Consider the following 16,610-nt stretch of genomic DNA (forward strand, 5'->3'; position numbering starts at 1 on the left):
TCGCAGACCCTTCTGACGTGCAGCATCCCCTTGGAAAAAGAAGAGGCAGAAATTAGCCAATCGTCCAGGTACGGAAACACCCTGATCCCCTCCCGGTGCAGAATACCCACCAGGGGGGCCAGGATCTTAGTAAAAACTCTCGGGGCAGACGATAAGCCAAACGGAAGTACCTGGAACTGATAGTGGGAGCCTCCCACGCAGAACCTGAGGAAGGACTGGGAAGTCGGATGAACCGGGACATGGAGGTAGGCGTCGAGGAGATCCAGCGAAGCCACCACCTCGCCCTGCACCAGAAGAGGCAGAATCTCCTGTAGAGAGATCATTTTGAACTTAGTATGAGGAATAAAAGCATTCAACCCCTTCAAATCCAACACAGGGCGGAAATCCCCAGACACCTTCCTTACCAGAAACAGGATGGAGTAGACGCCCCGACCCCGCTGTGACGGAGGGACCGGGCGGATGGCCTGTTTGGCCAGCAAGTCCTGAACTCCGGCCAGCAATGCCCGTCTCTTGACCAGGGAGGAAGGAAGGGGCGTAGCGCGGAAAAAATCCGAAGGAGGGGAGGAGAAGGTGATAGATAATCCTTCCCTCACAATCCGAAGAGCCCAAAGATCCGTGACCGAAGCCTCCCATGCCTGGATGAAGTGGCGGAGATGGCCCCCCACAGGGAGCACCCCGGAGGGAGATGGACGAAAGTCAGGATTTTTGGGTGGCAGAGGAAGCGGCAGCCGCCGGCTGAGACCGGGATTTTCCGAAGTAAGGTGCGCCCCGGCCGCGACCCCTTCCACGAAAGGGCGCGCTGCCCCTACCCCAGGAAGCTGAGGGGAAAATCCGTCCGCGACCCGGGAAGCGGGGCCCTGATGACCTGATGGGAGCCAGCAACTTGCGGTCCTCAGCCGACTTTTTAATCATCGCCTCCAGAGGAGGACCAAACAGCTTAGCCCCTGTAAATGGAATTTTCATGAGCAGAGTCTTCTGGGCCGCCTCCGACTTCCAATGCCGCAGCCAGATCTGTCGCCGGGCCTGAATCGCAGCACCCCCCGCGGCAGCCGCCGCACCCAGAGTGTCAAAGGAAATGTCAGATAGGAGGCGAGTCTGCTGTTCCATCAGGGCTAGCGTGGGCACCACATCAGCCCCTTGATCCAGGAGTTCCCCCAAGGACTGGAAGTCTTTTAACAGAGATTGTACCGTGCACGACAAATAGGCCGAGGCCCGGATGGAGAAATTAGCAGCCGCATAAGAGCGCTTCGCGGCAGCCTCCACGCGTTTGTCCACAGGGTCAGAGGGAGAGGCGTCCTCCGAAATGATGGAACCCTGGGACGACAGACCCACTACCAGGGAGTCCACCTTCACAGCCGGAGGGAAGTCCTTGGTAAACTCCTCCACAGCGTAACGTTTCATCAGATAACGTGGAAAAGCCTGTTTATCAATGTCCAGCCACTCCCCCTCGATGACCTTCTTGATGGAGGCATGCAGCGGCAGGGAGTCCGGCGCCTTGCGCTGATATTGGACAAAGAAATCCTCGGACGCCTCCTCCGTTGCCGGTGGCGGGAAGGCCAAGTTATCCTTAATGTGCGCCAGGACCTCACGCAGCTCCTGGCCCTGGATGTAGCGACCATGGAGATCCTCCTCCTCCCCCTCCGCATCAGAGACAGGAGAGGGGTCCCAGCGTGGACGTTTCGGCGAGGAAGGACCCTGCGCATCTCGTATCGCAAGGGCATCGGCGACCGCCGACTGGATCATCAGCTGCAAGGACTGAGCCGAAATGGGCAAAGCAGAACTGGGGTCAGACCCCTGACCCGCCGTGACATCCTCCTGCTCCATAGCGCCAGAGAAAACACCACAAACCAAAGCAAGCGGAGAAACTCAATGACCCCCGGAGTAGGGGGCCTAATAAATCCGCCCGAGGACACAGCTGCAAGTCCTCAACTCACGCGCTGCACCTGGCGCGAAGCCCCGCCCCCAAAAGGCGGGACGCGACCTGGCCAATCAGGGCACGGCACTGGCTCGCGGGCCGCAGCTGAAGAACACCCCGTCCGGCGGCAGCGTCCAGCGCTGAAATCCCGCCGGTGTCCAGGAGCCCCCGGGGAGTCGACAAGTAAGTCCAGGAACCGCCGAGGCGGGAGGACAGCCAACCCCCGGCCCGGCGTACACCGGTAAAACTGCCACCAGCCCCGAGCGGGGAGCGCGGAATCCCGCGAGCGAGACCCCAGGCTCAGGCCAGACGCGGCAGCCGCAGCCACCGCCGAACGGCCCAACGGGGAGACACAAACACTGCGGACGCATTACCCAGCGACCGGCGCCGCGTCTCCCCACCCCCTAGAGGCAGTGACGGGTCCCAGAGCCCGAGAAACGGGCGAGGGTCACACCAAACGGCCGGTACAGGGAAAAGGGCGAAACCTCAACCCCCCCGCCGCCCCCCGCCCCCTTCCCCCCAAGAGCCCAGGCACGCTAGAGCAGCACCTCACCCGTCAATAGGACGGGGGACGGAGGAGGGGGAGGGGGCAAGGTCCCAGGTCCTAGGGTCCGCTAGGGCAGGACCTCCAACCCAAGAGCCACGGACCAGCTAGGGCAGGTCCCAATCTTACCTTACGGCGCTCTGGAGTAGAATGCGCAGAACAAAAAAAACAGGCTGTTGGTGGGGCCGGTCCGCCTCTTATAGAGGTCAGGTGGGACTGGTCGGCCATGTTGGGAGGGGGTGGGAGGTTTTTTCTTTTGCTTTGGAGGGTTCTGTTGTGGAGCTGAAGCTCACGTTGTAAATCATGTGGCGAGGAAGACTTACGAGGAGGTAATAATGTATTACGTGATTACTCGAAAAAACAAGCTATGTTGATACTGTCTTTAGAAGGCAACCAGGGTAGGGCTTCATTGAACTGTTAGATTTACAGCATTTGCAAGCGTACGTTTATGTAAATGGGTTGGTTTTAGGCAGTCTCTAATTTTATTATCACTAAATAAAGAAAGAGGGCTGAAAAGAATTTACTCTCTCTTAAATTGACGTTAACATTTGTTCACTGCTCAGTTATAACTGCTCTTGACTTGAATGAAGAGTGAATGTGCAACTCATATTGGGCTCCCCATCACGTTGGTATCAACGATGCTACCTGAGCCATCCTGAATTATTGATTGATTGATTGATTGATTGATTCAGATACAGGAGCAGCAATGGCTGTGGTGTAATTCTCCTTTCTAACAATGGCTTCACTCCCTCCAAGAGTTGGCTCAATTTATGAGCTCGCCTTGGATTACTAGATTCAGATGCGGTTGTTCCTTTAGCCATTTGCACAGCTTAGCTTCTACCAGGCAAGAGCACAGAACACAGATTCATTTACAGTTGTTAGAAGATGTTGTGCATTTCTCTGACACACGTTGAAATTATATTGCTTGTAGGCTCTGATCTTAATCTCCTGACGTGGGTATCATCAAACAAAGGATCTAATATTTGGTTAAAACATTTTTATTAAAAACCTCTTTCTGAGTTATCAGATGCTGACTATCCATAATAGTGTTAAATTAGGCTTTCCTTTAGGTTTGTGAATGAAAACACATACTTATATGCTTAAGTGGCCTAGTGTAAAGCCTGGTCTGGTGGCTTAGTGGACTAATGTGTCAACTATAGTGGCCTGTGGTTGACCTCATGGTCACAGGTCCAAATCCCGGCGGGTCCACTCAGCTTTTCTCCTTTTGAGGTCGATAAACTGAGTACCATTGATTTCGATAACCATAAACATCTGTTATTTCACCACCAAGATACTCTTTTGGGTGCACGTGCGCTTTACAAATACATGTTATGTTATTGCGTTTGTGGATGCATTCATTAATATTTCTTTTTGTGGCAACATAGCTGTTCCCTTCCATGCCTTACATCAGATCCATGTCCTTACATCAGATCCATGTCTGTGGAGAAGCGTGGCTCAGTGGTTAGAGGCGGCAGACCCAGAAGCTGAGATCGGCCGTGGACCAGGGTTCGGTTCCCCGCCTCGGCGGGTCTCGGGCTCAAAAATTCCACGGAGTCGACAATTCTCGCTCTGGTGCCTACTCGACTCACGGGGTCACACTCTGCGACTCTGGGCAATAGCTTGCTTAATCTCCACTACGGCCCCTCGCGGCGGGATGCCTGGCTTTCACCTTGTGGATACCTGGCCGGGATATCTCACAGGGGAATACCAGGACGGGTTCCCTAAGCAAGCGCCTTGAGGCCCCTGGGTTAAAGCGCGCTATATAAATCGAAGCACATTTACATTTACATTTACATTCTGGTACCCCAGTGTGAAGACGAACACAAAAATTGTCATAACCCGAAAGTCGCCACATGGTTGGATGTTTGACCACCAGAAGTCAAGCCGAACCTCTGTAGAAGGCAATGTTCAGCGACAGAGGCAAGGGAAGCACAGTATAAACTGCAGGGAAGGAAGACATAAATGAGTTTTCACTTTGTGTTAAGGTGGCATCTCGGTGGTGTTTTATAGTGAGATCCTCGTAGTGATGATAAATTTGTCTCTTCCACTGCTCCAGCAATGTGATATAACATTCCAGCTGTGATTGTTGGGTTAACTGTAGGGGCTAGAGGGATTGCTCTTTTTAAATGTGGTAGTTCCCAATTTACAGCCTCATAGCTTTATAAGATTTGAAGATAAAGGGCAAGAAAAGGTGGACCCATCGCTGCTTGCCAGTGAAGGACATCTGGTGTAAGGGTATTTTGCTGCATCACCTTCAACTTTACTTTTAAGGACACTAGTAGATCATTGGGTGCCTCTAGTAGAGCAGTACATGACTTTAGATTGTAGTGTATTACAAAATAACAGAGATATCTTATTCGAAAATATATGTAAATGAAAGGATCTGAAAGCTTCCGTCTTAGGGCCGATTCTGATGTCGGATGGACCGGAGTCCGTCCGACATCAGTTTGGCATTGAAACCAAACGACCTCCTGTCGTCAGTTCCAGTCCAGAAAGTAGGATGCGCCCGAACCCTGTCCGGTCGCAATCCTATTCTTTAGAATGGAAGCATGCATTCCGAATGGAATGCATGCTCTCATTGCAAAGAGCAGAGGCACTGTTTATCCTTGCACCCGGTGGCAGGCACCTCAAGATGCCTGCCACCGGGTGCAGGGATCAACAGGGGGGCAGGCGCCCCCTAGGCTGCCATTCGGCGGCCTTGCGCCCATGGAGGCCCTTATAGGGGCCCACAAAGACAGTTTCCCAATGCCTTTCTGTGTTAAAAAGGCCGGCAAAGAAAGGACGTAGAAAGCTGCCATCATAATCCCTCGGCCGGAAAGAGCTGGCCGAGGGATTATTTCAGGCTTTACGAATGGCGAATGGGCTCTCCAAGCCGGTCGAAGGCCATTTGGAAAACCGATTCAGATTCTCTTTCGAACAGCACCATCAAAATGGGTCGTCGGAAAGGAATCCCGACTGGAAATTCAGAGCGGGCGGAACGTCTCCGACCGATGGTTGGAATCGGGCACTTAGTGTCGGCTAGCATGAAATACCTTCAGTCTCATGTCACCCCGGCCTTATACTTTGCAGCTCTTGCTTCTGGTAAACTCTCTGCCTGTGGTATTCTCATGCTTGTTCTTTCAGATATTTCATAGCCGTCGCTTGAAAAGGATCTGTGGTGAATGCGAGGCCTGCTACAGGGAGAAAGACTGCGGCACATGTGACTTCTGTCGGGACAAGCCGAAGTTTGGGGGAAGAAACTTGAAGCATCAGAAATGCAGATGGCGGCAGTGCCACCTCTTTCCCCTGGTGGGTTCCCTCAGTTCCCTTCGTCTACCCCTTTCATCTACTTTTATAAATGGCGGGACTTTCACACTCTGCTTATCCAAGGACAGTATCACTGAAGGATATGACCCACTTTCAAACTCACCTCTCTTAATGCCATGAAAAAAAATGATTAGTCGTTACCTGAGCCTGATTATTCTAGTAAATGTCCCTTCTTTGTTCTCTGTACATCAACTTAAAACTGGGGACTGGTAGCACGCAGTTGTCCCAGTGGCGTGCAGCTCTTTGGGGTCCATACACAGACATCTGTAGTGGTGGTCCCATATCTATAATTACTTTTGGTAGGGGAAACCGCCGATGTCTAAGTTGGGGGATGATTTGGTCTCTTTAGCTACAACTAGGCAATCAGTTTCCTCAAATACTGCAGCCCATTGTGGTTTTTCTACTGTGATTACTTTTCCTTTCTTTCTTTGATCTATTTTAGGGGAAAAGGCAAATTGAAGACAAATTCAGAGAGACAAAGGTGGGGATTAAGCGCTTCAATGGGATCAAATGCGCAGGGGCCAAAGCACCTCCTCGCAGAGTGAGTACTTGAATGGAGGGTTCTGCATGGCCTCTCCCTGATGCTATTAAAGTAGGCACCGCGGGTCTGTGGTGCCGCATTAATGTTTTTATCTTGTGTTTTTTCCTAAATGTGGGACGCTGCATCTGTATTCGGGCCTTATGTATATTGTTTTTTAAAAACAATAAATGGTATGATGTTTATATTTCTGTTCATGCCACTGGCCAGTGTTTTAAGTGAGCAGGGAATGGGAACCGGCGCTTCTTTCATTTGAAAGGGAGAGTCACTGACATCAGCCACTGAAAGAAAGAAAGAAAGAAAGAAAGAAAGAAAGAAAGAAAGAAAGAAAGAAAGAAAGAAAGAAAGAAAGAAAGAAAGAAAGAAAGAAAGAAAGAAAGAAAGAAAGAAAGAAAGGAAGAAATTGAAATTTGCGTCATGGTACTAACCGTGGATGCCGTGAGATTACTGTTTGGAAGCACATATGCAGCTTCTGAGAACATAGAGTTTCCAAGCATGTGTTTTGGTTTTTAGTTCACAGTGATGTGGGGGTGACTAGATATGTCATATCTAGATGCTTAAAGGAAACAGAAGAGCTGTGGGATGCTCTTTGCTGGACCCTCACTAGAAGTGGACTTGGCAGCACAAGAATACCAAGAGTGGATCAAGGAGAAGGCTTTCACTTTTTGACCCCTGTGACATCATAGGATGCCTTATGTAGTCACTCAACAATGTCCTGTTTGCTGCTGAGGGATTCATGGAATGAGTGGACATTTGCATGAATTAATCAGGGCTCTCTAAACTAGTTTTAAGTCTTCTCTATGACGTGCCTTTCACACCCTGCACTCGATCTGGCAGCGGAGATTGTGACATCACCGCTCGTTATTAATTAACAAAGGGATTACATTATCCTTGTTGTTGGAACTGGCCCTTCTTGCAGGGTCATTCCCAAACATTTTGCTTCTTCCTCTCTGATTTTTCCTGACCCGTGGCTGTTGGCAATAGGACTCTGCGCAGTTTACCACTGCTGATCAGTGCTAAAGTGCATTTGCTCTCTGTGTAAATTGTTATTGTGATTGGATACACATGATTGGCACATTTCTATCACCAAGAAGTCCCTGGTAAAGTGCACTGGGTGTGCCAGGGCTGGTGATGACAAATGCTACTAGTGGGCCTGCAGCACTGATTGTGCCACCCACATGAGAGCCCCAAATGGTGTCTCAGGCCTGCCACCGCAGTGCCTGTGTCCAGTCTGTGAACTGTCATGTCCTACTGGTCAGTGTCCCCACTGGCCAGACCTAGCCCTTCCCTTTCTGTGCACATTGGTCACCCCTATGGAAGGACCAAGGTACCCCCTTGAGCAGGGTGCAGTGTATGTGAAAGGTAGAGCATGTACTGGTGCAGGTGACATGCTCTGGTAGTGAATTACAGCCATTTTTGTTTTTCACTATTGTAAGGCTATCTTGCTCCATAGGCTATCATGGTGGATGCTGGCTACAGTGGCTACCAGCATATCTTCCCATAGGAACAAGATAGGACATACAAGTCTAGTATCCCTGAATTCAGAATTTAATAACACACCTTTTGGGAAAGGTTGTTTTTGAATCCTGTGTTTGAGAACAGCACGCTTAGAAAGTTGCTGTTCTCTTGTCTGCCCTTTCTGTGTGCCTTGGCCTGTTTGTGTATTGACTGTCTGGTTTGAGAGTGACAGGGGCTGGGGACTCCCCAGGAGGCTGGCTGAGTCAGCCCAAGGCTGAATGACTGCATTTGCAACTTGAGTGGTGGGAGGAGATAGCACCTGGGCCTGAATAGGGCTGTGCCTGCCTTCCACATTGCTGGCTCCGCCTCCTGCTGGGCGGCTGACGACCCTGCCCCTTACTCTGAAAGGAAAGGAGAAGCCAGGAAAACAAAGTGCTCAAGAAACACCCAGAACTGGTTCAGACCGGGCTCAGGGCCCACTTGCACAAAGAGAACAAAGACTTTTAGGGGTATAAGTACAGGACCCCTGACAACAGAAAATTAGATCATCCTAGAATCAAGAAGAAACCTCTGCCAAGGAGAAAGCTGAAACTGAAGAAGGAAGATTGTCCATCTGTTGCTCTGCTAGATTGCCCTGCTGTTGCTTTGCTGCCAAGGAGAGGGGAAGGACTTTGCTTTGTGCTGTGTCCCCTTACATGAAGGAATCTCCAAGGGCCTGAGAAGAGCTGGCTCCCTGTTCTGAAGTCCCAGGAACAAAAGGACTTCACCCTCAGCTTCCCCTGAGCTCTACTGAGAGAGTTCTGTCCTTCCTGGAGTGCGTGGCCCATGTGTGGTGCCTCTGAAAGTTGTACCTGTGCTGGGAAGCTGGAAACCAAGATTTAAAGAATTTGCTGCATAAAAGTTATCGCATCGCTCGCTGTGGAGCGCATCCCCGACAGGGCGAGAAAATTCCAGCCGCTGCGAAGGCCGAGATCGTCGCAGCGCCTGTTGCTGCTGCCAGAGCCGTCGCATCCTTCATTTGCGGGACGCACCAGACCGGTGCGGGAAAACTACCATCGCTGCAAGTGTCGTTGCAGAGCTTGTCGTCGCTGGGTGAGATCACCACACCGCTTGCATGCGGACCACATCACGTCGCTGCGAACATCGTCACAGATCATCGCATCGAGGAGCTGCGAGAGAGAAGATCGCCGCAGGATCGCGCATCGTCGCCCCGCAGATTGTCGCAGCCCCTACGAGATCGTTGTATCGTGCCTTTGCGAGAAGAAACTTTCAACGGAACCTACGCACCGGAATCCATACAAGTGGCCTTCCTCCCCATACAGACCGGATTCGTCCCCGCTGCTGCAGCGTGGCTGTCGCATCGCCTCTCCAAGGTCTCAGGAGCAACACATCGCTTGTTTTCTACCGCACCAGCTTCTGCTTTTGGAACTTTGTCGCAACTAAAGTTACTGTGAGTTAAACGTGACGCAACTGTGAACTTTTCACGCAACTGTGGATTGTTTTATCTCAACCTAAAGAACTTTATCGCAACCATATTCTTGGACTGTGTATGCTGGATTTTTGTCGTTTTGGTCTTGTGTAGTTTAGATTAAATACCTTTATTTTTCTAAACTGTTGTGGAGTCAGTTCGTGGTGTTTTCACTGTGTTACTGAGAGTGTTGGTACAAATACTTTACACATTGCCTTCTGATTAGCCTTGACTTCTCGTGCCAAGCTACCTAGAGGGTGAGCTGGGGTTATGTCAGAGGGTTTCCTCCTTACCCTGACTAGAAGCAAGGGTCCCTATTTGGACAGTGGTACCTAACTCTGCCAACTAGAGACCCCCAGTTCTAACACTTGTATTATAAAAATGATAATGCAAAATGTATTATTAAATCCCCGTCATCCAATAAAAACAATTATAATAATTATGCTAAAGTAACCAGTTATTGCTGTTAATAACAGTAACAACAACTATTATTATTAATATTGTTAACATAATTATAATAATATGAATGATCATGAACTTTACAACTTTGTGTTTCTGAATGATCAAAATTAAAGATGACACTCTCCAACATGCAAAATCACTTCTTAGACCATGAAAATCCTGATGGGAGAAGGTGCGGAGCATCCGCATTACATTGTGCTAGTAATGTCCCAGTGTATCACCACCCCCTTGCACCCTCTTGTACCTGTACTGTACCGAGGGGAACAATCAGCGAAAATACGAGTGGAATCCTAAGAGGCTGCTGGAAAATCTGGAATTTCTGAGGGTATTGGTAATACAGAGTACCTGAATCTTCTAATGCCTCATTTCTCCATATAGTTCACTTGGAGCTTTCACCTACTTGGAGAAGGCACAGTCCCTGAGTGGCAGTCTGTTTCCCCTGATCTGCAGTGTTTCCCCTGATCTGCAGTGGTTCTAGTGGTTCCTATGATCTTCAGTGTTTCCCCTGATCTTATAATCCCAGCGTGGCCAGTTACTGGCCTCGTTGGACTTATCATGAGACTCATAATGAGGTCCAAAATGTGTAACCTACAAGCTCCCCCCTTGCCCCTTCCACTATGGCCATCCTGATCCTCTTTGTCTTGGTCTACGATGGCCTGCCATATCTTCTTTCTCATTTCACCAGGCTCTTCACTGGGCATTGTTTGCTTTTGCTAACTCTCTGCTCTTCTTTTCCTTCTCTTGTCCTGATCTTTCTGGTTTTGAAGAAACGTCGATCCCAAAGGACGTGCAATAAATGTGGCCCCTGCATGCTGAAGGAGGACTGCGCCGAATGCGACTTTTGTCTGGATAAGCCAAAGTTTGGTGGGCCTAACTTGAAACGCCAGAAGTGCCGATCGAAGCAGTGCGAATTCTTTGCCTTGCCCCATCTTCTAAATGTGATAAACCAGGTATGAGCCTTTTTGTAGCATGTAGCAAGGATAATCTTTCTGTGGGTTAGGGGGATTGAATTGTTTTTACATAAGGGGATGACACCTGCCAGACCCAGCCTAGTGTTGGCAGTGAGGATCAACTTTTTTCATACGGAAAAATCTTATGACATATTTAGCAAGGATTCTATGTCCACTAATGAATTCGATTTTCAGAAATATTACAGAGCTGTGCAGATGGTTTTACTAGCTCTTTCCAAATCACCCTAAGGAAACTAGGTCTTCTATTCTTAAGCAGGCTTTGACAATGGAATAGGGCTACTGTACGTTAGCACTCTTAATCTTGCTACTGCAGTTGAATGCTACTTTTACATTTAGCATACCTCACTTGTACACACCATGCACCCATAAGTAAAGCCTTGGAGTCCACAAAGCCTGGACACCAAGGTTCTACTTATAGGTGACTTAGTTAAAGTGCACAGTAGTTTTGTAACACGTCACAAACGGTTCAAATGAACATGTACTGGCTACAGCCTTTGGTTACAGTTGTTCAGTTCTGCACTGACAGTCCTGATAACATACACTTGAAGTCACTCATGTGTTGATGATGAAGCATGGACCTTTCGACCAGAATGTCTTGGATTAGGCAGGGTGTAGGGCATCTGATAGCAGCTCTGTTCCTCTGTGGCCTGTTGTATTTGCTGGACCATAGAGGAATGGTTAGGCTCACATCTGCCACTTTTCCCTGTTCGCTGCTACTTTGATTCTTCGTGGCCCACAGCGTGTTGCAGGCCCTGGAGTTGCCAGGTAGCTGTCATGGCGCTTTGTTATCAGTTTCGACCAGGGTGCAGGTACAGATGTAATCTGCCTGGCTCCTCTGTGCCTGTTGTCATCTTCCCTCCCCCATTCCCCAGGCAGGTGAGAGGACAGTACCTATGACAGCAACTGGACACAGTGAAGTAGCATTAAAAGCATGCACACCCACCTTTAGCCAAGGCAGAGCAGACATATCTCTCCCCTGCATTGCCAAAGCACAGGGGGCTTTTTAAGTTTCTAACTTGACCTACTCTTACACCACCACCATATTGCCTAGGGTAGGAGGTAATTAGTAGCCCCCAAATTAGCAAAGTGCCAGGGGCATTTTTTCCTCTTTGCCTCATGTCCAAGGGTGGGAGGTTATAAACAGAACAGCAGCCATCCTCTATGATGTTGACAGATGCTTTGGGACACAGAAGAGCAGGGCTGCCCTCAGCTGGACTTGGCTCCTCTTGCAGTTGAGAGCAGGTTGCAGGGGCAGCAGAAAGCCACCTTGCTCCTAGCAGCATGTTTCAAGGCATTGAGGAGCGGGCAACTTACAGTTCTCAAGGCCTCTTGAGAACAGAGCGTTGGGGTACCCCATGTCTTTGTGCACACTGGGACTAAGGCTACAGCCCTCCCCCACCATTGGACAACACAAAGGTATGCAACAACAGACTCTTTTTCAAAATGTTTTATTCTCTACTTATGTTCGCACACATTGGGAATGATTAAACTATAAAAAATCCTAACCTGCCTTTGAAGAGCACAATAGGGCTTGTCTCCACTCCCCTGGACTTGAGCAGGAACTCAAAAAGTTTTTAAAAAGGAGAGGGCACCTGGTAGCTGCTTCACTTCTCCATGCCCCTCAATGTACTGTGTGCCATGAAGAGCCAGGCAACTTACAGCTGTCCCAGGGCGTTGTTCCAAATTGAGAACAGAGTGCTTGAAGACCTCTCAGCAGCCCAAGTGCCATTACTCCTGCCTTGATACACCCACACTCTCATCATTATACATCACAGACACACCATCACACGCCAACAATCATACACAAGTCAATCAGTATCATAAGGCTACAAAGCCACCATTATATGCCAGCACTTCCACGGTCAGATGACCACACACCCATGGATATAGGAGAGCATACAATCACACATCCACACAACCAACATCATGTACCAATGCACCCACCATCTTACGTCCACAGAGACAACATTAGAAGTGCATTCACCCACCATCAGACAACCTCAACACCCACTATCTTATGCTCATCAACCCAATGTCGTCCAGCCATCCAATCAACATTCATGCATGCATGTATGTAGTATTCACCCCTATTGCTTATAGAGAATTCCTTTGCCAGGCAACTTTTGGGTCTCCCCCTAGTCCCCCCTTAATTCCCCTCAGAATGGACCACGGGATTAGCTCTATCGCAGACAAAGTATATATAAGACCCCTTTTATCTTTTATTTTGGTGACGCCTTTGGAGTACTCCCAAACTAGCCTCATACAGGGATGAGTTGAGAGAAGTTATGAGCCTTCAAGACGCAGGAATACTCCCATGGTTGCATATATTAGGAACACCTGCCAGGCCCTGGGGAGGGCAAATTTGTAGAGCTCAGCTGAAGAATCTTGCCTAGTGACCCCCAGAAAGGTCATCCTTGAGACCTATAGAGAATATAAATTGGCATAGCAATGGAGGGGGAATACACCTGGGTGCTTATCCCTTAGGTTTATGGAAAGAAATTGCAATATAGGCTAGAATCGGCATTAGATGACATCCAGCCTCTTCTTGCGAAAAAGCTGTTCCTCCAATTCAGATATGGGGTGCTCCCGCTCCAATCTTTTATCAACACGTGGTCTGTTGCCCGCAGTCTGGATTGTCCTGTGTGTGAGAATCTAGAGGAAACTGAAATGCATGTACTTTTTTTCTGCCCTGCCTACAGGAGGACAAGGTCCCGCCGGCTGTTACAGCTGTGCAGGAACCTGGAGTCTAGACACTGCTCCGAGGTCTTTAGACTACTCAAGTATGACACTGATATGCCCACTGTGTTTTCCATCTCGCTGTTCTTGTATTCTATATGGCATACTCGTAGAGCCATCCTTAAGATGAGAGGCTAACTCGAGTCCTACATCAGCTATTACGCCTTTTTGGATATGTACTCTCCCCTTTTAAATTGAATATATATTTAACTATTGCCCTTTCAGTACACTACTACTTTTGTATATAATTAGTCTCTATAGGAATTTTTAGAATTGTAAAATTTTTATTTCTATATTTTATCTTGATGTTGTTATTTTTTTCTTATATGAAATGGCTACTCATCTACATTTGGACATTGCTATTCACTGTACCATCTACGTGGCTCGATAAGATATCATATCTGAATGAAATAGATCTTGCACCCAAAATTAGCTCATGCACATGCACTATGTGGTCCTTTACCTTGCGTCAATTGTAGAGGCCATGTATTGCATGTATATTGCACACCCTTTTGCCCGAGGATATTTAGAAAAGTTGTCTTTCCTAATCTAAGTTCTCAGATAGTAATGTACATTTATCTAAAAAGTGCTATCCAATTATAGATATCTCAAAAGATGCTGGTATACATTATTTATACTGTATTATTTTTACCATATGTGCTTTTACGGCCCTAGCGGCCTAAATAATGATTGATTGAGTATACACATTGCACAAACTTAGATAAAGGCAGTGCAGCACTGCACAGAGGTAATGACAAGAGAATAGAACATCCGGGATGGAAGGGGACTGCTGGTTCTACGATGGGGATAAACAAGCATTAAGGATATGATTCACAAAATAACACAGTACTCAATGTAAAGTAATATATACAATGTATGTGTAATTTTTATACATTGATGGAATCCAATTTTGAAGAACAACTTGGAGCACATACTTCAGAACTGAAAAGCAAACCATCACACACTGGAAAATATAGAGCATGTTAAAACGTTTCATCACTCCTCACCCACCATGCACTGGACACAAAGTAAGATTTGTTTAAACCCACACAATATACCACATTAGAAAATACTCAGTCTCTGGAACTTATGCTATACTTACTGTGTATGGATGTAAAACAAGATCCAAGTCGTAATAACCTGTAAATCTGTAAATCCAACATACAGCACCCAAATTACTGCTGTAAACTGATCTGGCATGCTGCGACCTATGGATTATGCTGGAGCATGGAGTAGGATACTCTAAATGATAAGAGACAAATAGGAATGGGAGCGGTTTTGAGAGGAGGTTTCAAATACTTGCCTGGTAGGTCAATGATACTTTTTAATACGTCCTCTTGGTGGTATGGTTAAAAAAGGCGAGAGAGTTAGAAAGTATAGGTTATAATGTACCTGTCCTTCTAGTGCTCTAAATGTTTCAAGCCAATCCCTATGGCTTTTCTTCAGAACCTAGGATCTAACTCCCCAATTCCACTTTACAATTGTGCTGGCACAAAATGACCGCATGCACTCTGCATGCTAATGATAAGAAAGTAATTGCACCTACTTGGTGTCACTGCTTGATAATACTAATTAGGCAAAGATATTGCTTCATGGATCCTCCAGTGGTGAAGGTGAGCCTTTAGTCATGCTAACTTCAAAGCGCCCCCTCAGCCAATCACCTAAGGACAAAACACACAGAGGCCGGGGATTGGCTTGAAACATGTAGACCACTAGAAGGGCAGATACATTATCACCTATAATTTCTAGCTCCCTCCCCCTTTTATAACCATACCACCAAGAGACTGTATTAAAAAGTATTATTAACCTGCCAGGCAGGTATTTTAACCTCCAACCAAAACCGCTCCCACGCCTATTTTTCTCTCGTCATTTAGATTATACCACTCAGTGTTCCAGCGCGATCTGTAGCTCGCAGCACGCCCGTTCCGCAGCGGTACGGGATGAACCCTATGATGATGCATGCCACCAAGGGGCAACTCTGGTGGGACACTTTTATATTAGAAAACCAGAGGTTTTCTCCTTATCCCATGGAGGGTTACCATAAAAAGTATGGACTGGCTCTTTTGTTTTGTGAAGACATAAGTAAACAGGAGGATAAGCCGCTCTAAGAAATTCCTCTTATCTCCCCCTCTCTTTTGAAATGTGTTAAGGGAGGAGGCTGAATGATTTGGCAGTCCACAATTTCTCTCAAAGTTCCCTCCTCCATCTCTTTTTTTTGCAGAATCATATTGTCCTTGTTCGCAAGAAACGTCCCCGAGTAAACCATGAGGATGAGTGGGAGTGGGACAGAGCGAAGAGAAGAAGAAGGATGAAACTTTTGTCTGCCAGAAAGAAGCTGAGAATGCTTCATCAAGGTGCTCAGCAGGCATCACAGGCCACTTATACGCCTATGAGGTCCCGACCACAAGTAGTAGTTAAGGATGAGTTCAAGGTAGGTGTCTCTCACAAAACCTGGCTCCCTACAATGTACGCATGCTACGTGGCTGGACCTTGGGCTTAGTAGAGGTGCTTGTTCCTCCAAGGCTTCATCAGGCTAATTGAATATTTCCTACCCTTCTAAAATATTGAATATTTATTGTTGATAATTATTGCTAATATTGATTATTCAGATTCATAAGAGTTTTCTTCAGAACTGAGCTTATGTTTTATGAGGTGCACTAACATCTAGAACCGGGAATGGTTTAATCCCTATATGGACTTTGGTGCTCCCCAACTGGAACCGTCTTTTTAATTAGGAGTACTCATACAGTGATGCTGAAACATTATTATAGGAATGACAGAAAAAGATTCTGATTACAATGCTTTATATAAGAATTAATAGGCTACTTACGGAAAATGGCCATGATCAAATTAGCAGCAATGCATATATGTCAAAGTATCAAGATCTCACTGGCGTTCTAAGTGAAATCTGGCATAGGTGTGCCTTCTAAGGTGGGGAGTAGTGGGTCTATCTTGCTAGCGAAATCCACAATCTTATATAAGGTTTTAGACAAAAATGTTCATACATTCTGTGGGGCTACATGATTCTCAGGGGTTGGACCAATAGGAAACCTAGAAGAAACATTTTACTACAGAATAAATTTGAAGATTCTGTCAACATATTAGTACCATGGGATTCAACCATTCTCACAGTCTTGGCTGTACAGTTTAGCTGATATATTGTTTTACATAGTCTGGGACAGTAAGACCCGTCCTTGATTCAGTACAATGAG

At 47.4% G+C, this 16,610-nt stretch overlaps 1 protein-coding gene across 12 annotated transcripts in view; it reads left to right on the top strand.

Moving 5' to 3' along the window:
* LOC147684447 (uncharacterized) overlaps nt 1-16,610 on the top strand; it is a 1,151,265-nt gene that overhangs the window by 1,058,162 nt on the left and 76,493 nt on the right. For all 12 annotated transcript variants that reach the window (XM_086940377.1, XM_086940386.1, XM_086940376.1 and 9 more), the window contains 4 exons: nt 5,583-5,747; nt 6,208-6,306; nt 10,459-10,641; nt 15,620-15,829. In XM_086940377.1, coding sequence (XP_086796503.1) covers nt 5,583-5,747; nt 6,208-6,306; nt 10,459-10,641; nt 15,620-15,829 — 657 coding nt within the window. The remainder of the gene's footprint in view (nt 1-5,582; nt 5,748-6,207; nt 6,307-10,458; nt 10,642-15,619; nt 15,830-16,610) is intronic.

This window comes from Lissotriton vulgaris, chromosome 10 (assembly GCF_964263255.1).
Source record: "Lissotriton vulgaris chromosome 10, aLisVul1.2, whole genome shotgun sequence".
NCBI lineage: Eukaryota > Metazoa > Chordata > Amphibia > Caudata > Salamandridae > Lissotriton > Lissotriton vulgaris.